Here is a 20,452-nt window from a genome sequence, read left to right as displayed (position 1 = left end):
GTCAAAAGGAATAAATGCTTTTGTGAGTATGTGATGATGACTGTGAGAGAGTTTGTCCTACGTAATGTCCATGTCGATTTGATCCCATGTACTAGCTTTATGTTACAAACCTTGGCCTACATCTCAATATTTTGTTTAGCCATCGAGACCCTCTTACAATTAACTCCAGTATTAACATCAGGGAGTGCAGACAGAGCCGACAAAGTCAGTGAAGGAGTGCTGGCAGTGAACGTACTCAATTGGGGTTGGTTGTAGCTGACTGTATTTGGCTCAAACCACTAAATACAGTGAGAATAGGTGTGTTTGCCCATCTACAAAGATGTTGCTGGAATGTGTGTTTGTACAGCTACAATGAAGTGTAGTTGTTGTTCTGTTGCTAATGTGGAGTGATGGAGGCAGCCCGCTTGCATGATGACAGGAAGCACTGGGGAGAGATTCAAACCCGAGGAGAGTCCTGTTCATATGCACCACACAGGATCTCCCCATAAAATATTAATGCATCTTGACTGCAGAGGTACTAACCTTCCGCTAAAGTCATTACTCGAGCCTTCGCTCTGTTGAGGGTGTGTGCAGGCCTGTGTTCAGAAAGCAAATATACACATAACGTGTGTATTTGGTGTCCAGGGTATGCTCAGTCTTTCATTGCATCGGACCCTTCTTTAAGCAGAGAATGGGCCCTGAGATAATGCTATTATCCCAGTTGTCTTGTGTAATTTAGGGTCTATTTCTCTCAGACCACTGTGCTGTTATGACAATGTGGGTTTCTGCTAGAACCATCAGTTCCATTTAATTGCTTGTAAGTGCCTTCTGGATTTCTTTACTAATTTACCCTGCAAGCCGTATGGCAAACAAGTTAGGGGTCACATCATCATATGGAAAATCTGTCGTAGCTGATTAATATGTGGATTCACCAGCCACTGTGACAGGTGGACAGGCAACATGACACATATCCAAGAAAAGAAGTTATGCATTTTTTCAGTGATCTTCTTCTTGACTATTAAAGTGCTTTAATATCAACCAAGGCTCCTTATTTGGGGACCTTCAAGGAAAATGCAACCACACAAGACATTTCAATTGCTCACAAGCCAACTGATGTTTTGGTTAAAATAAATATAGTTCATTAAAGTCAGCTACTGTGGAACAATAGAAACTGCTTTAAATGTAAATTTTTAATAATGCTATTCTTTATCATTAAATAGACTTAATCTGTACAAACAAATCAAAGCTAAGTTAAGACTCTAAGATCCAGTAGCCTTCAGACAAATCAAAACACATCAAAAAGGCAGGAACTGCGCATTGCTGTCGGAAGGAGAAAAAACCCTGGGGAATAGCTCAACACGTGCTAAGAAAATAATACAGGTCTCTCTCCTGCAACTTCTTACTCACTCATTTGCAGTATTTTGTTTCAAAAATGACTTGTGTTACTTTATATATCCCCTTATACATAAAACAATGATAATGACATGTTAGAGTATGTAGTGGATAATTGTATTGCAGATCTGTGCTCAAGCAATGACCTTATTCACAGCACACGTTTTGACATTACAGAAAAAGGTGTTACTCATAATCATTTTCATGATAACTATGTTTTTCATGGCACATTTGACTTTTGCAGTTTAAATGCAAAGGCCTATTTCAATTGAAAGAAAAAACTGAAATTCTTCATGTTGAGCATGCGTGGTAAATGGGGAAGTACAGGTATCACCGCTGCTGTGGGGCAGACTGAGCACAGTTTCCCTGTTTTCAGCAACATCTAAAGCAGTCTAAAGTTTTCAGCATAGACATTGCAAAAACGTAGTAGTATTTCAGTTTTAACCTTCTCTCATTCATTTTTTTAATGTAGCATTTTGTTGAATTTTTGTGAACAGACAGCAAAGATACATATGAGCAGATCACAAACCTTAAGGGGTGTGCAAAAAACAGACAGGAAAAAAAGGAAGAACCTAGTGCAGCATGTGGACATTACAAGGGAAGAAATTTTGGAGTTTGGGTACTTCATACAGATCGAGGAATACACAACTAATGCAAAGCAGTAAAATACTCAGGAGATAACTTTAGACATTCATGAGACACTGGAAGGATGCCAGGTCATAGTGCAGTGCTCCCTGCATACTGCGTCTGCTGTGCAGTTTGGGAGGTAGTTTAGAGAAGGTGCCCGCAGCTCATCAGAAACTCTCTCATTCCCTTTCAAGAATGAGCTCAAATTCTCCATCGGCAAAACTTTAAAGATTTCTTCATATAACTGGTTAGCAGTAGGAGGTCTAGGCTTAATCCACTGTAATAATAAAAATCTTCTTGCTAACAGGAAAAGCTTTTTCACAAGTTTTTGCTGGAAACTTGTCAAAGAGAACTGTTCGCTTGAAGGATTCGGCAAAACCAAACCATGATACATTTGTATTCCCCTATCCATAATAAAATGCTCATTTAATGTTTAACAAAGAAAGCAAATACTGGTGGATTTTAGGTCTATGCTCCATAGGTACATGAAGTGTATCAAGATATTCACCAACAAAATCTACCCTTGAGCAAGGCAAGGGTTATTTAACAAGTCAGGCTTGACTGATCACAGCTCAGCAGGCTGGAATTTGCTTTTCTAGGCAGCCTACCTGCTGAAAAATAACCTCATATAATCATCTGATGAAAGCACTATGCAGCTCGTTCCTTTTTTCATCTCACCCTCCCCCTCCTCCTTCACATTTTTTCCCTAATATAAATTTGGTTCTTCCACCATGCTCAAAGCCGTGCATCCAATGTTTCCTGTTAGCAGGCATGCTCTGATACGACTACAAAGCAGCCGGGTAGCAGGAAAATATCAAACAAAATGGTGCTCGTGAGATCAATTACATGATAGAAAATGGAGGTTTAAGTCTAGCGTATATGCAGCAGCATATAGCTGTTCATATTTCAGTGCTTGTCTGCAAGCCGTATAATCTCTTTTCCCTCACTTTTTCATTAGGAAGAGTTAAAGCTGTTTTTTAATTGAGTATTTTCCTAGTTAATCCCTTGCAGGGTAAGTATGTGTGCATGTTCACACGCGTGCTTGTTCGTGTGTGATGTATAAACATGTTTGTGGGTCGGTGTGACGTGTTTTTGTGTTGAAAGTCATGTGAATATACACATTCTAGTGAGTGTGTGCGTGCTGAATAAAGCAGAAATCCCCTGTGTGGCCATGTGCACTGTGCTGATACAGTATATGTCTTTGAGGGAAGGCTTGATGGTGCTGTTACTACTGTTTCCAGTTGTGTGCTGTGTGGCACTGAGATTATAGCCCTCCATTCATAAGAAGGGGTATTTCCTAACAAGAACCAACACCGCTGTCTCAATAAGCCCCTCAGGATGAGAAACACACACATACACACACACTTGTGCATTTATAGCAGTTTTGTAGACGACTCAGTCGCACACAATCAGAATTTCTAAGGTAGACACACTTAAAGGCAAAGAAGGTCTCTCTGAGATTCTAAATCACCACATTGCAGTTTTGGTCTGCAAAGTACTGTCATATCTTGGTTCTATTAAAATCAAGCCCTCTTACACACACACACACGCACGCATGCACACACACATACACACACACACACACACACACACACACAGACACGCCAGTGGCAGCATGCCAAGTAGGACAGGACAACACTGGGGGGACAAGGGATGGAGGTTATTTGGCACAATAGGAGGATGGGAGCCAAGCAAGCTTTGAACAGCAACTAGGCTATCACTCTCAGGAAAAGGCTAGTGGTAACCTATCATCAGGGATCACGCTGTAATGTCAGATCAGGGGCAGCTGTAGTCTCATTAGAAATGCAAGATTATGTCTGGAGGATGGCCCCTTTAAATCCTGATGGGGATGCAAATAAATCACTTCAGTTCTCCATCAGTAATAACATTACTACAGCCAGCACCACAGGGTGGAAATGCATCTGTGTACAAATAAGAAAGAAGGTGTTTCAGGACAGTAACAGAATACAGGCTTATCATGGGTTAAACACGTGATTTATTGTGGAATCTATTACAGCAATTGTTTTAATACAATAAAATATCAATTTTATGTCTGCATCATGACAGTTTTACTGCACAAAATGTTCAAATAATGGCATGTAAAATATATGATCTATTTTCAACATGCATTTCAACAGGCTTTCGGAATGAAATGTTTGTTTTATTTCTGGTATCAAAATAAATGAACATAAATCTAGCACAGCTGCCCACACACACCTTAGCGCTGTCAACACTCCAATCTCCTTGTGTCATTTCCCGCTTTAATTATAGAAGAGCAAGCATGTCGCTGCCTCGAAAGTCAGAAAAAAAAAAATCATTGCACAAAAGACAACTCTGGGTGTACTCACTTAGATGTAAAGATATCATGTGTAAGATGATCACTGAAGTGTGTTTTCTAGATAGAATGTTTGTTGTCTGTCAGTTTGTCTGTCAACAAAAAGTCCCATTCAGCCTTAGAAATGTCTAAAAGACCCCTCATACAGCAGTGGCATTAGCAGGGCTGTTCTTCCAATGTTACTCGCGGAATATTACTAGTTCACTCTTTAGATTACTACAACACAGCTGTACTGTATTTGCTTAGTATTTGCATTCCAAATCAGTAGCTTAACCTAAACTGTTAATTTTATTGACATTTTTGAAAAAAGATCCATGTGCCTCATGTGTCTCTTGTGTTCTCTGAAGACAAAGGACATATCAGTGCTTTTTTTTCTCATTCAACAAAAATTACAGTGGCAGTTGTTGTAAATCTCCTTGCCAAATGCTTTGACAAATACTAATGTGCTTTGGTGTATCCAAAAACTATTTTTTGTAATTATTTTTTGGTGTAGAATATTCACCCTGCTGAGTTTGCTTGGTACTGTGACATTAAACTCAGCATGTTTACTTCTTAGTCAAAGTATATTGCTCAACATTTGAGTCCATGAATGTATTGAGGTTAGTCCAGGATCAGCCAAGTATACTGAGTTGAGGTAAATCAATATAGTTTTCAGCCTGTCTTAATTACATGGTTTAGGATGGGTTTTCTACTGATTTGCCAGATGATAAAATTACAACAGGAGATCCTTCTGAACGTGAATTGTGTTCAAACAAATGCCTTCTTGGAATCTGACTCACTTGTCATTCTGAAATGTAGAAGATACTGTGGTGGCAAATCTGTGAGCTTAGTTTGTCAGTTTCTTTATTTTTTTGCTGAGTCTTTCAGTCACTTGTATCATATCTAAAAGATGTCCTTCTTTTATAATTCAGGGTCAGTATATATGGGTTCTGTTGCATTTGTCAAGTACTTCACACCACAGAGAATTTACCATGACCATGAACAGTAGATCTGACTGCTTTCGGACCTCTTTTTGTCAGTAAAAGGTTGATTTGAAAGTTTTGATACATTTTTGCTTGTAAACCTCTGGGTGGCCCTGTGTATCAGCCATAGCAGGGCTGCACCCATCACAAAGGTATGGCCTCTGCATTGTGTGTTATTTGATTCTGTGTGTATGTACAATATATACTTCTCATCACATGGAGCTCTAACAATGCCATGCTCACATATAGTATCTGGCAGTACCAAGGAGCCATCTCACCATCAGTGTTCTCTGTCTGTACTGGCTCAACTGATGATTTCACAGGTTTCAAGTATCTTGTTTCACAGTTCAGGTTTTCCCATATGGGGATCAGAGAGATGCTTTAGCCCTGTTATATGCTGTTATCTGTTGAGCTGCTGCCTGGTAATGTGACACTGTTATTCTACAAGGGCCGTATCCCAGCCAGCTTTTATTTGGTAGAGGGAGAACATTGTGTTTTGTCCCATTCAGCAGCTTTATAATGTTTGTTTTTCTGTTCTGCTTCATGTCACAGCTGGTTAATTTTTCTTTCATTGTATCACTCTGACTTGGCACATTTTTCTCTGCCATTCAGAGTGTCAGTGGACATGTACTGGTCTTGTTTTTCACAGGAAGTGATGTCACCATGAACAGTGTCGCCCACATTGCCAAATACACTCCAAAGGGCATGTTGCATGGCAACCATAAAGTGTCATTGTCAAGAGGATGTGTGAAATGTAGTATCATCTGGAAGGGGCATGGATGTCAAAAAGAAGGGACACCTCTTTAGCACAATGCTGTGAAAAAAATCTCCTCTTTCCTTCTGTCAGATGTTAGGATGGATGTGTTTTTGTGTGTCCTGAAAGGGTCTTGATACAGATAACCATTTAATCTATATCTGCTCGCAGTTAGGCCTTTTGCTAGATGGAAGCTATGCTGGGGTAAGTTAGGGCTGTCACAGTATATCATGGCCAAACAAAATTCATATATCATCATAGTGATAGATATAGAACATCTGAAAAGAATTCATTTTCAAATTCATTTTTTAGCTTTGTTTTGTTGTGTGTTCCTTTTTGACAGATGAATTACATGCCGAATATGAGTGTAGGGAGGTGGAGAAAGTGTATTATTTGCATAATATCATCATATGTATATTGTTAACATGATGTTAGTGTTTCTTTCTTTAAATATGGTTAGTACTGGAATATTGCAACAGTTCCAGCCTGAATGTCCAGGAGGTATTGCTGCTAATATGGTCAATTTGGATCAAATGGAATGATTATTATTATTATTATTATTAATTTATTAAATGGGAAATCTATCAACACCACAAACAACTGAGTTGAAAAGAAGCTGGAATAAAGTTGGATTTAAAATGTTCTGTCTCAACCAAATGTCCCTCCTAATCATACTCAGGTGTCAGCTGATGGTTGACTTGTTGAACAAACTAATATGTATATATAACAGGTTGGCTTGTTGTCTCTACGTGACTTGCAAGTTGCTGTGCAAGCTGACCTCCTGTCTAGTAAGCTCTCATGCTGTCTAACAAAATGACTCTTTGGCTAACGGGAGAAGATATTGGCTACTGTGTGAATCTTTGTTCACCCTCAATATTAGTCTCTAATGTAGTCTCGCATGAATACAGTCCACAGGGACATCCTTCTCACAAGAGACACACTTGCTCATCTATTTGAGTATGCCTTTGATTGTGTGTGTGTGTGTGTGTGTAGTGCAGTGCATGTTTGCCTTTGCGGGAAGTCTGTGTGGATTCATTATGTGTATGTAAGCATGTTGGAGAGTAAGAGAGGGAAGATGCTGTCTTGTGTCAGTATGATAGCAGTGTTTTTATTTTATTTTTCCCATCAACATCACACCAATCCAGAGATTTGGCGCCTGTGGCTTCCAAGAGATAATACGTGTGGAGAGGCGCAAGATAGGAAGTGGCTGCATATGTGGTGAGAAAATATATGGGGAAAGGTCACAGAAATAATATGTGACTGTGTGTGAAAAAGAGAGGAGAGAGTTAGAGGATGAAGTGCTGGCAAGAAGTATAAGCTTCTGTCTGTTTATTGTACAATCTGTTGCTATCTGTGCTCCTGTTATCATATGATATGATATGATATGGTCACACCGCAGCAGTCTGACTTGGTACATTTAGACAGTGGTAATCAAAGGTGGGTCCAGCGGTCTTTTAGTTCCAGGGGTTCCAGGGGTCCCCAGCAAAAGAGGGTGAATTTATTTTCACTCTACATTATAAATCTTCAAATTTTAGTAATAAGTGATTTTTGAGAATTACTGCAAACTAGCCATGATAGCTCAAAGCGAAAAATGAAATGGGTCAGATAATGTTGAATCCACTGACTAGGTGGAAGATTTAGCAAAGCAGTGCATTCCTTTCTCCATAAACCCAGGCAGTACCCATTGTGAGCAGGTTAATACGTATAAGCATTTCCTACCATACTTCAGCAGATCCCCAAGCTGCTGTTGTATGTATGTTTGCATCAAAAATTGCATGCTCACAGCTGTGCAGAGAGAGATTCTTATAGAACATACGCTACTGCTGAAATGGCTTATTATTAACGGACTGCAGTGTACTAAGCTGTGATTTCTTGTTTCAGCCCATCTTATATACCGGTGCAACTCTGCAGAGGAGCTCGTAAATGGTTTTGGATATCTTTTTTTCTTCTGCAAGACATGTCCAACATTGATAATGTGCCAGTGTGTCTGAGTGTAGGCCTGGTTTTACCACCTGAATGACAACACAGACTCATCTTTTTCTTATAACTCATCTAAGATCCTCATCCGTTTGTTGTCCTTTTAGTTATTCTCTCACTTCCTGAAAGTATAGGTTCACTTTTCTTCACTCTCTTGAAGCAGTCTGATATACTTGTGTACATATGGCGGAATGTTGGGTTTTATGTATTACAAAATTTAGTGAAAGAGTATGGTCTAGACCTGCTCTAATTGCAAAGTTTCATGAGACAGCTTTTGTTGTGAATTGGCGCTATAAACTGAATCATCGGAAGGGTTATTGGTAGCTGTATTTGTTCCTGTGTTGTTTTCAGGCCACAAAGAGATCTCTTTCTAATCTCAATGTAAGTGATGGGGGGGCAAAGTCCACAGTACTCATGAATTCATTCTGAAGCTCAGCTTAAACCAATGTGAAACTTCAGCAGTCTGAGTTAGACAAATCATAAGTTTTTCCCAAAGTTACTGTCTGCTTAGTACGCAAAACCCTCTCTTTGCTTCCATACCTGACTTGTACACACAGGTACAGGTAATAATGAATTTGGTCATGTTGTGTGCAGTATACTGACACAGTAAAGACAATTCTGTATTAGTATTTTGTAAGCTGTCATACACGTACAGAAGTTCACTGGACTGAAGTTATTTTCATTCCTGTCAGATTAATTTTAGAACATTTGATACGAGTGCTGATGCCATGAGTAACATTATATCAGTCAAGTGCTTAAATACTCTCTCGCTTTAATTCTCTCTCTAACTGTTTCTTAAAGACATTTGTCAACACAAGTATTCAACAACAACGCAGTAAACAGTACTGTGTGCCCTTGCAGGTTTTCATTCCTCTGGCCTTCATCTCATCATGGTGTGTTTCTCCCTCCTGCAGGAAAATTGTCATCAAGATTGGGAAGAAGAAAAAGCGAAAGCCAGAGTCTTCAGAGGAGGAGTCGGAAGATGACCCACCCCCTCGACACACTTCGAAAGATGTGGACTCTGTAAGACCCGGCATATACTCACAAATCAACACAAACAGACCAATAGACCTGCATTACAAGTCTCTGTTATTGTAAAAGGGGCAGTAATACTTGGGAGCACTTGGAGTGTATTTCATTCGCTTTATCAAATTCAAGTAAACTTGGAAATTTTAACTTTGTTTTCTTTATTTTATTCAAATGTGGTGGTTGTTATAACTTGTCGAATCATAGCTCTGCGAAAAGAAAGCATGCCATTTTTCTGTTAGCACTTTGGTACAGTGAGTTGAAGTGAAAAGGTGTCCTTGGTCTGACTGTTCACGCTGTTGCTTGAGGAAAGTCTCACTGCTTTGAGCCTGGTGGCATTGACTCTGTGGTTCATGTGGAGGTCATGCAGTGGTTGGCTGTCTCAAGTACACATTCTTATCAGTGTTGATGACGAAGACTTCATCAGCACAGCACACGTAGCGCAACAGTAACACCTCTACATGCACACACTTAAATTTAACAGGTTTCCATTTCAAAGGAAATGTTGTTGCCACAGCAGCCAGTGAAAGTTAATACCCTTCAGTTTTTTTTAGGTAATTTGATAACATAACACTTAGCAAAATTAAATTACCACATTGTTTTTTCATACCCAAAGTAATGATGGCCATTTTCTCCTGTGTTTTCTACTGAATACAAGTAAAATAAATGATTGCTCACCTGAAGTGTTTAAAGCTTAAAAGGAATAGCAGGGGGAGGGCATCCAGTACATCCTAATGAATTCTCTGTACACCACAGTGGATGAGGAGTTATAGATAGGAGCTGGCATTAAGTTTACTTGACTTACCATGTGTAAGTACACATTGTTCCTTTTCAAAAAAGGTGAATTGAAATTTACAAGTTCGATATGCGGATGAGTCTAAGTCTAATTTCTGTTATATAAAATGCTCTGTAAAATCTTTTTTTTTTTTTTTTTTGATATGTTACTATCTCATCAAAATTTGGGATTATTTCATTCTAGATAGTCAGATAAAACTGTTTGAACGCCTTGTGTTTAAATCTAATTTGTAATGATCTTAGTGTGCCGTAGAGCTTGTGGCACAGTGTGCATCCAAGTCTAAACTGAAACCTAGTTAAAGTCTAGCTAAAACCTCCTGTTATATATTTATATTGCTGTCTGCTATGGAATAACAAATCTACCAAACTCCAACAGCGATAATATGGCAGATAGTGTGATCTGATCAATAATAACGGTTGCAGCATGCGAGTGTATCTTTTATTTTAGAACAATCCTGTCTTTTAAGCTCCTTTGCTGACTACAGTCATGACAGATATCTGCTGTATTAAGAGTGACATGTCTGAATGAGTAGGGATGACAAGTGACTTTCTCCACCTTCGCCCCACCACCTCTCTCCTTTTTGCCTCCTATCCGGACTGTTGCCTATGATATAATTATGCTCGTTAAATGGTGCCCCTGGCCTTAATTAAAACAGTCTGTTGATGACTCATTTAGGATAATACTCTGGAAGAAGTCAGGAGAGCATGGCTGACAGCTAGAATAGAAGCATGGCCACCTCAGGGGTTCAGCTCTATTGTCATGGCATGCGGCAGGTTTGACTTGGCAGCTCCTGGTCAGCTTGGACTTAGGGATGTGAGGGTGTATTTCCATGGGGATATTGTACTGCACACCTAATTAACTTCGGCTCAGTGGCATTTATTCCTAATTAACTACATATTATCATTAGGAGGGGCTCATGTATTGATGCAGGATACAGCAGCCCACGCATAAGATAATTATAAAGGCAGGAAGGAATAGAAAGAAGCTACGTTTTAAAACACTCTTGTGTGGGATTTTTGTGATTTACAGAGCATAATATTTTTCATGTATGGGTTATGTTTTTCATGGCTTTCAGGAGACCAGTGAACCAATATTATCCTTTTCAGTATGGTTCCCAAATTGGGTGGCGTGTCCCCGCCACCCCCCCCCCCCCCCACCCCCCCCCCCCCCCCCCACCCCCACCCCTAAACATGGACTAGTTTGTGAGAGGGTTCCCAGCTAAATGTACAGCAGGGGATGAGTCTTCACCGACTCAAAGCACAACTTCCAAGGCAAAGACAAGAAAATATAAGGAGGCATATATGGCCCTCAGCTTCACCAGTACAACTGTGGGTAACGAGGAGAGAGTGTGAGAGAGGAGAGTGTGTTGTGCATCTGAAAATACCAGCTTCAGATACACAACACACTCAGGGAGAAGGATTCAGGACTGATTTAAGCTGTGTATATGGTGTGGTTTTGGGCTTGTTTTATGAGGTAGTCAAGATCAGTTGAGAAATTGTGTGTAAATGTGCTTCCTCCACCTTGTCTTGTTTTTATAGAAGAGGCGATCTAACCGGCAGGTGAAGAGAAAAAAATATGCTGAAGAGCTGGAGGCCAGGTTGTCAGATGATGAAGTCAAGGTTATTGTCAAAGCGAAGAAAACCAACACTGCAGCATCGAAGGAGCCTGCTCTTCAACTCTTTGTAGTAAGTTGCTCTGTTTACAACTCCATTATAGCCAAAACGTTGGCTCACGCACTTTTAAGAAAACCAGAGAGCAGAAAAGAGCAAAAATATTTTCATTATGCATTTTGATTTCATTACAAGTATTTAAAGTATTTTTTGGCTTACGAACAACAATCCATTCAAAGAACTGTTTTTGTAATAATTATGCGCATAAATATTGTTGAAAAGAAACAAGAGCAGAGGAACAACAGCACTACATGTTCAGTGAAGTGCAGCACAGCCCGTTCTTTTCACAACGTTGTGACGTACAAGCCAGGACCCCTGCAGTATGTCTGTACATAGAGGGAAGAGACGCATTCGGTGCTTAATTTTAAAAATTTAGATGCAGCAGCAAAGAAATTAGGAAGGGAGAATTATTAACAGCTCTGCTTAAAAACATGTTCTTAAAAATATAGATTCAGTCGTTTAAATTTCACACTTTTTTTAGTTGCTTTGAACAGATGGAGAAGTTTTATACGTGTAACACCAAATCACAAACTTGTCAGACAACAGCCTCTAACCCTAGGTTATCTAGTAGGATCCGAAAAAAAAACTTAGTTCATGAGAACAATTGCTCACAGACGGTGTGGTTTTGACTTTTCTTCTTTATTATTACACTGTAGTAATGCACTGTGGTATGTGGTTTCCTGATGCTTATGCACATTTCTGTTGTGGGAGACTATGAAGTAACACTTGACAATAAATGTCCTCTTCATCCCCAAGGAGAATCCCAGTGAAGAGGATGCTGCTGTTGTTGACAAAATCATGTCCTCTCGTATCATCAAGAAGGAGGTAATGATCTGCCAATGGGGGTTTTTTTCTGCTTTTTACTGATTGTAAAGGCTCCACTGGTATCATAATAGTGAGATAATGATCACCACAAATGTTGTCTGCAAAGCAATATTTTACTTGATACACTACCTGTCAAAAGTTTGGACCCACCTTCTCATTTAATGGTTTTTCTTAATTTCTTAATTTTCTTAATTTTCATGACTATTTACATTGCAGATTCTCACTGAAGGCATCAAAGCTATGAATGAACACATATGGAATTATGTAGTGAACAAAAAAGTGTGAAATTACTCAAAACATGTTTTATATATTTCAATTCTTTCTTCAAAATAGCCACCCTTTACTTTGATTACTGCTTTGCACACTCTTGGCATTCTCACGATGAGCTTCATGAGGTTGTCACCTGATATGGTTTTCCAACAGTCTTGAAGGAGTTCCCAGAGATGCTGAGCACTTGTTGGCCCTTTTGCCTTCACTCTGCGGTCCATCTCATCCCAAACCATCTCTATTGGGTTTAGATCAGGTGACTGTGGAGACCAGGTCACCTGGCGCAGCACTCCATCACTCTCCTCCTTGGTCAAATAGCTCTTACCCAGCGTGGAGGTGTGTTTGGGGTCATTATACTGTTGAAAAATAAATGATGGTCCAACTAAACACAAACCGGATGGGATGGCATGTCGCTGCAGGAAGCTGTGGTAGCCATGCTGGTTCAGTGTCACCAGCAAAGCACCGCCACACCATCACGCCTCCTTATCCATGCTTCACGATGGGAACCATGCGTGTAGAGAGCATTTGTTCACCTTTTCTGCGTCACACAAACACCCGACGGCTGGAACCAAAGATCTCAAATTTGGACAGATTTTCACTGGTCTAATGTCCATTCCTTGTGCTTCTTGGCCCAAACAAATCTCTTCTGTTTGTTGCATTTCCTTAGCAGCTATTTGACCATAAAGGCCTGATTCGTGCCTGTAGAGAGAACAGTTGATGTAGAACTCTGGGTGGCATTTATCTGGGCTCTAATCTGAGGTGCTGTTAACTTGCGATATCTGAGGCTGGTGGCTCAGATGAACTTATCCTCAGCTGCAGAGGTGACTCTTGGTCTTCCTTTCCTGGGGCGGTCCTCATGTGAGCCAGTTCCGTCATAGCGCTTGATGGTTTTTGCGACTGCATTTGGGGACACATTCAAAGTTTTTGCAATTTTGCGGACTAACTGGCCTTTAGTTCTTAAAATAATGATGGACCGTCATTTCTCTTTACTTAGCTAATTGGTTCTTGCCTAAATATGAATTCTGCATAACACAACTGATGGTCCCAAACCCCTTAAGAGGGCAAGATATTCCACAAATTAACCCTGACAAGGCACACCTGTGAAGTGAAAACCATTTCAGGTGACTACATCTTGAAGCTCATTAAGAGAAGGCCAAGGGTTTGCAGCGCTGTCAACAAAGCAAATGGTGGCTACTTTGAGTAATCTAAAACATAATACATATTTAGACTTATTTAACATTTTTTTCTTTGCTACATAATTCCATATATCCTGCTTCATATATTTGATGTCTTCAGTATGTATCTACAATGTAGAAAGTAGTAAAAATAAAGGAAAAATGAATGAGAAGGTATGTCCAAACTGCTGACTGGTCGTGTATATATATCTTTAATCAAAATCTTAAACATATTTTTTATATAGCATAATACAACTATGATCTTACTTAGTTGTTTTAATCTTAAATTCTCTCTGTACAGGTCTCTCCAGGAGTGGTCATTGAAGTGGAGGAGTTTTTTGTCAAATACAAAAACTAGTAAGTTCATTGTTTGGTTGTAGCCTCTTTGTGGTTAGTTTTCAGTTAGCCGCTGCTTTCCTTTAATTAAACCATAGCAGAAATATCAGAAATTATAATGTGTGCTTACATATTTACATGTATTATGTCTGTGATCGTTCCAGTTTAAGCAAGGGTGTGATCTTTTTATAGATACCATTCCAAACATTACCATTGCATGCCCTAAAATTACAACAGAAAAATTAAGCAACAAAAATTGGATAAAGATAGTAAACAAATGTCCTGAAGGCTTTGTCCAAGAATTCTGAATAAGAAGTATGTTTTGTACAAAACCATCTCAGCTATGGGACAGCTTTCAGTATTGCCATATATGTTATCATCCAGTTTTTCAACAGTTATTAAAAATTCCAAAGAAATATTTTTTTGCACATGACCAATAAACGTGTCATGAAGCCAAATTGCGAAGTTTTGCTGTATGAAAAATGCAGAAAAATTTATGTAATCCCTGTAATTTTTATAAACCAAATATTATTATTATAATACATGAGGAGATGAACAACTTTCTGGAAAGCATGTCTTTATAAGACTTTGTAACCAGATCTGCAATCTGTGATCACACCTGTTAGCTGCAGATGCTGTTTAGAAGGTATTTTATCAGTGTTTCTCAGATTAATCTGAATGTGTGTGTTTGTGTTTGCACGTGTGTGTGTGCGGGTGTCAGCTCCTACCTACACTGTGAGTGGGCCACGGAGCAACAGCTGGAGAAGGACAAGAGGATTCAGCAGAAGATCAAACGTTTCAAGATGAAACAAGCACAGAGGGCGCTCATCTTTGCAGATGTAAGGCTGTGTGGACACTGTGCATACTGTCTTTATGTGTGTACTTGTATTTGGGCATTTGGTATGAGCAGGTGTGCATTTTTTTTCCAAGGACGTGTGTTTAGTGTACATGCATATATGTCGATGGTGTGTGTGTGTGTGTGTGTGTGTGTGTGTGTGTGTGTGTGTGTGTGTGTGTGTGGAGGTTTAATTTACTTTTTGTGTTTTGTTTGTGTGGGCAGGCACATCTGTGTGCATATATTTGAATCTCTTTACAGCAGTGATGCTTATCTCAGATTCCAGATGGTGAGTGGGCACTTAGCTTTATTCTCTTCTTTTCACTCGCTTTTATTCCCTCTTGTTGCTCTTCCTGTCTCTTAGATGGAAGAGGAGCCCTTTAACCCTGACTATGTAGAAGTAGACCGAGTGCTGGAGGTGTCGTATTGTCAGGACAAAGACACAGGAGAGGTAAAGTAAATCCTCTTTCATTTGTTAATCATATCCGTGAGCTGCCTCTGTGTGTGTTTTATTTGTGTCTACTTGCGTGAATGTGTTTTACCCTTCTCCGTTTTCAGTCCTTTCAGTATGTTCTCCACTCTAGTGATGTCTTTGTATCTCAGAAGTGCCCAAGGCCATTCTAATGGGCTTCCTCGCAGCCATTGTTAATATTATAAAAGCAGAGCTTGGCCTCGCTCTAGTCTTTTGCAGCACTAATTCTCCTTCTGACTGCTACAGGAGGTGGTGTACTACCTGGTGAAGTGGTGCTCTCTGCCTTACGAGGACAGCACCTGGGAGCTAAAGGACGACGTAGATCAAAGCAAGATTGAAGAGTTTGAGCAGCTGCAGGCAGTAAAGCCAGACTCTCGCAGAATGGTGAGCCAAGCCTTCTGATACTCCTCACTTGGCCCTGCATTTCCATTTTCTTCCTATATATAATATAGTACGTTCACACAGCGATGTAAACAAACTTAGAAGGCTCAGAACCACCTGCTACCAGTCACTTAAAGAGCAGTGAATGATATTTCTGCTGTAAAACCAAAAATATTGTTTATTTGTTTGTTTATTACTTATCTGAAGATACTTCCTGGCTAAGATCAGCTGGCAACAGCCTATTTAGACTAAAACCTCAGGAGGAAGAAGAAAACAAAGGGCTTCAAGAGAACCATGTTTTTACCTTTAACTCATAGATTCTGCTCAATGAAACAATAATAATGATTGTTTTTATAGTATAATATAAAATAATAGGTAGTCATCTGACTATACACCAGTCAGTCCCAGAAAGATTTTTTTCTCAGGTCCTTTTTTTATCTTCAGGTCCTCTTGCCATATTGACCTCCCTGTCCACCAGGAAAGTTCACACATTGCATGTCTGCATAACTGTAGATCCACCAGTTTATCAGCATACAAATGCATAAACACTTACGGCCATGCAGCTACCACATAATAGGAGTGGTTCCAGACTACTTTGAAACATTTTTGACTTGTATATAGCTGCATATTGTACTGTGTTTACTTGTAAATTGTTAATTTATTATCTCTATATTTTTTGTAACTCTTTGTTTTTGTTTGCACACTTTTTGCTTTTTGCACTCTATTCTATTCTTGTGAGCTGCCATGACAAGTGAATTTCCTAAGATAGTCACTTGTCTATCATTGTCATTTTTACATATAAAATGTTGTAATTTCTTAGAAATCTTTTCATCTAAAAGGTAAATGTAGACTTTATTTCAAAATATTGAAATTTGTCACTCAGGAACGGCCCCCAGCCAATCTGTGGAAGAAGAGGGAGCAGTCCAGGGAATACAGGAATGGCAACAGCCTCAGGGACTACCAGCTAGAGGGGGTCAATTGGCTCCTCTTCAACTGGTACAACAGGTCAGTATTAGGTGCTGTGTATGCATACATGCTCACATGCATGAAATATAACAATATAATACATGAAGGGAAATTAAAGGAATAAATATTTCAGTCCAGTTATCATAGATTGTTATGCTTTTCAAGCAAGTGCCTTGGGACAGGGACATGCTGCCTCTCTCTTTAGCCAGGCTGGCCTCAATAGCAGCACACTTCCCAAACGAAAAGACAGCTTTTAGCATATGTCTTACACCTCAAGCAAAAGGACATCCCTCTACATACTCCCGTACCTATAATTTAGTTTAGATCTTTGTGCATGTATAGACCATGCTGTGATTTGACTGTATTCGTGTTATTTGATTGGGCCTGCAAGGTGAGTCAAATTTCCTGTCAAGGTGCATACTGCTGCAACAAAAATGGCTTTTCTTCGCCCACAATCAGAAAAGAAGCACTGCACAGTACGTCTGGAGAACATGGTGTCAATGTGTTTGCATTAAGCCTGGGAATTGGCTTTATGTGTGAGCATGCAGGATTTTTTTGTATGCCTACGCAAAGATATTCATCAGACGAGAGAGCTGCTTAAGAGGCCAGTGGGAATATCTGCACGTTGCAATTAGCATCAAGACAAAATACCCCCACCCACTGGACAGCTGAATAAATGGTTTGCCGGAGTACACCACGCAGCAAATGCACGTGCATTTGCCATTATGTTGTATCTCATCTCTTCGGTCTGTTATTATTGCTGATGATGTCGTTTTCTCTGGCATTGTTCATTGTTTATTCTATTAGTATCATGAGATTTTTGCATTTTCCTTGGTTACCTTGTTTTCCTCTGTTTAAATTTCATTTTGTAGCTCACTACGCATTTGTGTACCAAAGTACAAGATAGAGGTAACAAAGATCCTCATGATACTGCTTTACCTTGGTGATATGGAGACATAATATCTAACAGCATGGTCAGATTTCCCACAAAAATCCATATCCCCACACATATTGTGTGATGCACACACCAGGGATGTACTCTTTACATTGTCCTTTGTCCTAACCATTATTATCTGCACCTGTCAGACGAAACTGCATCCTGGCAGACGAGATGGGCCTCGGAAAGACCATCCAGTCCATCACATTCCTAGAAGAGATCCATCGTGTGGGCATTAAAGGGCCATTCCTCATTATTGCCCCGCTCTCTACCATTGCCAACTGGGAGCGCGAGTTTCGTACTTGGACCCATCTAAATGTCATCGTTTACCATGGAAGCATGGTCAGCAGGCAGATGCTCCAACAGTATGAGATGTATTTCAGGGATGCACAGGTAATTTGACAAGAAGCACACAGACCTTTATGCCTTTTTCCTGGATGTTTTGTAGTCAGGGTGTTAGTTCGCTGAGCACAAATACCCTTCTTACATAAGTATCCAAAATAGTTAGGGGAAAAAATATAAATTAGTAGCATAAATACATATACATTGTTGTGCCATAGTACAGTGGGACCTTCAGTGCAGGACCTCCAACATATTGCGCTGGGATAGTGCAGCATATACAGCATATTATATATCATTCTCACATGACAGAATTAAGAGCTTATTATAGCATTTTCAAGTAAGTGCGTAAAGGTACCATTATTGAAAGGCTACAGCAGTACAGAAAGTCAGGTAAACATCCTCTGTACATTGTATATGTTTTAGGCTGACAAATGTAGATATAGCAGTGCAACTATTGCGGGTTGCGTTTTTCACGAAAGATCACTGCTTTTCTTCTGAGCTGGGCCAAGCAAAACTCAGTCATGGATACACAGCTGGGCATTCAGATTTTCTCACATACCTAACACAAATGGAATCGTGAGGATTGAGAGGTCTTTTAGTTCATCCTGACATATCTAATCTTCCCCTTTCAAAGACAGATGAACAGAAAGCAACTTCACTACCCCCGGACCGGAAAGTAGTGATTCACTTCGATTAAAATAATCACAGTGCTTTAGAAAACAGCAGCGATATGAAGTCCTGTGAGTAATCTAATGACATGTTTAAAAACAATATAAATACAACAATAGGAGTTGGGTATGAAAAAGCACAGCAGAACGTCATTACCATGTGTAACACAAAGCTAGATAGACTGAGAGTCTGGAAGTAATATAGCAAACTCACTTATCACAGATGCATCTTTAAAAATAAGACAGTAGGCAGCAGTTTAATGGTAGTGAATATCTAAGCAAAAATGTTCTGTAAAGAAAAAGTTTGTGTGGGTACTATTTGTGAGCAAACAGCAAAAAATGTTTTATACTTTGTGACTTTGTTATTCAGTCATGTCAAAATGTTCTATAAAATATCTGTACATTTAAATAGTGTAACAGATTTAAAATACAGAAATTTGCAGAAAATGCTAAGATGAAAAAAAAAATGAAGTCAAGTGGAATTATTCACAAAGCCCATGACTCCTTACTGTGTTGTGCTTGAGAGCATTTTTATGAATTAGTGGCTCTTTGTGCTAATGTAGCATATAACAGTATTGAACGAAGGACACGTGCCTTACAATAAACGGGCTGCTAGGTAGTTAGTGAGCCTTGGGCAGAGGCTTTCTGTGTTTGGCAGGCCGTGTGATGTGTCACAACAGGCAGTTAGAAGCTCTTAGTATTCAGACGAACCGTAGGAGGAATTAAAGTGAGCGAGAGCATAACAGAGCAGAGCCGCCACCAGGCTGTCTCCCAGGCAGCCTGTGATGTCATGGCAGCCTCCAAGGGGAGCTCGCTGTCAGCGCTGCTCAGGCATATCAGAGCGAGAGGCTTCTCTACAGCAGTCTGTTGGCTGGACCGACTGTGGGAGGGGGTTACTGGATAACTGAGTATCCCTTGAGGATTGTTGTCAAGGCAATAGATACAAATGGAGGGGCGGGCTGAAGCAAAGCCTCCCCTGACAGACAAACAAACAAATAAACAAAACAGCATAAACACTCACCAGCGGGTGTACAAACATGTCCTGGTTACACTGTAGTAGCTTCCCAACCAGGAAGTGTGCATTTAGATAGCTGATGAAATCTAAACTGAACCGTGTGTTTGCTGACAGCAAGAGGCTGCAAATTTAGTATGCTTCTAACAGGGAAGAAGAGCACCTCCAAGGGGTGCACTGGAGTACCTAAGGTATGAATGTGTTCACAGTATCTTATCAGAAAACAGCTCAGCACTTGTAGAAGAGACACAGTTTTGTTCTGCATAAAATCAAAAATGTAATCTCTAAAATTGTATTGGTTTTATGAAATTTTTGATTGATCAATTTGACAAAATTTGTCCCACATCTCTCCATTTCTTCTTTCAAGGGCCGTGTTTTGAGAGGGGCCTACAGGTTCCAGGCTGTTATCACCACTTTTGAGATGATCCTCGGAGGCTGTCCCGAGCTCAATGCCATAGAATGGCGCTGTGTTATCATCGATGAGGCCCACCGCCTCAAGAACAAGAACTGCAAGCTGCTAGAGGGCTTCAAGCTCATGAACTTGGTAGATATACCATCCACTTAAAGAGAAATTGCATTGTTGTGCTCACAGGTTTAAAAACACATTCAGTATATTTTGACTTAAATGCAAAGCTGAAACATTGTGTCTAGTTCCTGCCACTCTCCACAGTATACAGTCTAATGTCTGTATGTCATGAAATAAAATCATAGACAGCAT

The 20,452-nt window shown here is 39.8% G+C and overlaps 1 protein-coding gene across 7 annotated transcripts in view; it reads left to right on the top strand.

Annotated features, from left to right (window-relative positions):
* The window catches only part of chd9 (chromodomain helicase DNA binding protein 9), a 74,624-nt gene that overhangs the window by 30,624 nt on the left and 23,548 nt on the right, over window positions 1-20,452 (top strand). For all 7 annotated transcript variants that reach the window (XM_046416229.1, XM_046416143.1, XM_046415986.1 and 4 more), the window contains 10 exons: window positions 8,941-9,049; window positions 11,387-11,533; window positions 12,275-12,343; window positions 14,087-14,142; window positions 14,843-14,960; window positions 15,321-15,407; window positions 15,675-15,812; window positions 16,693-16,814; window positions 17,862-18,105; window positions 20,102-20,278. In XM_046416229.1, the coding sequence (XP_046272185.1) occupies window positions 8,941-9,049; window positions 11,387-11,533; window positions 12,275-12,343; window positions 14,087-14,142; window positions 14,843-14,960; window positions 15,321-15,407; window positions 15,675-15,812; window positions 16,693-16,814; window positions 17,862-18,105; window positions 20,102-20,278 (1,267 nt within the window). The remainder of the gene's footprint in view (window positions 1-8,940; window positions 9,050-11,386; window positions 11,534-12,274; window positions 12,344-14,086; window positions 14,143-14,842; window positions 14,961-15,320; window positions 15,408-15,674; window positions 15,813-16,692; window positions 16,815-17,861; window positions 18,106-20,101; window positions 20,279-20,452) is intronic.

This window comes from Scatophagus argus, chromosome 1 (assembly GCF_020382885.2).
Source record: "Scatophagus argus isolate fScaArg1 chromosome 1, fScaArg1.pri, whole genome shotgun sequence".
Taxonomy (NCBI): domain Eukaryota; kingdom Metazoa; phylum Chordata; class Actinopteri; family Scatophagidae; genus Scatophagus; species Scatophagus argus.
This window is presented reverse-complemented; position numbering and strand designations above follow the sequence as displayed.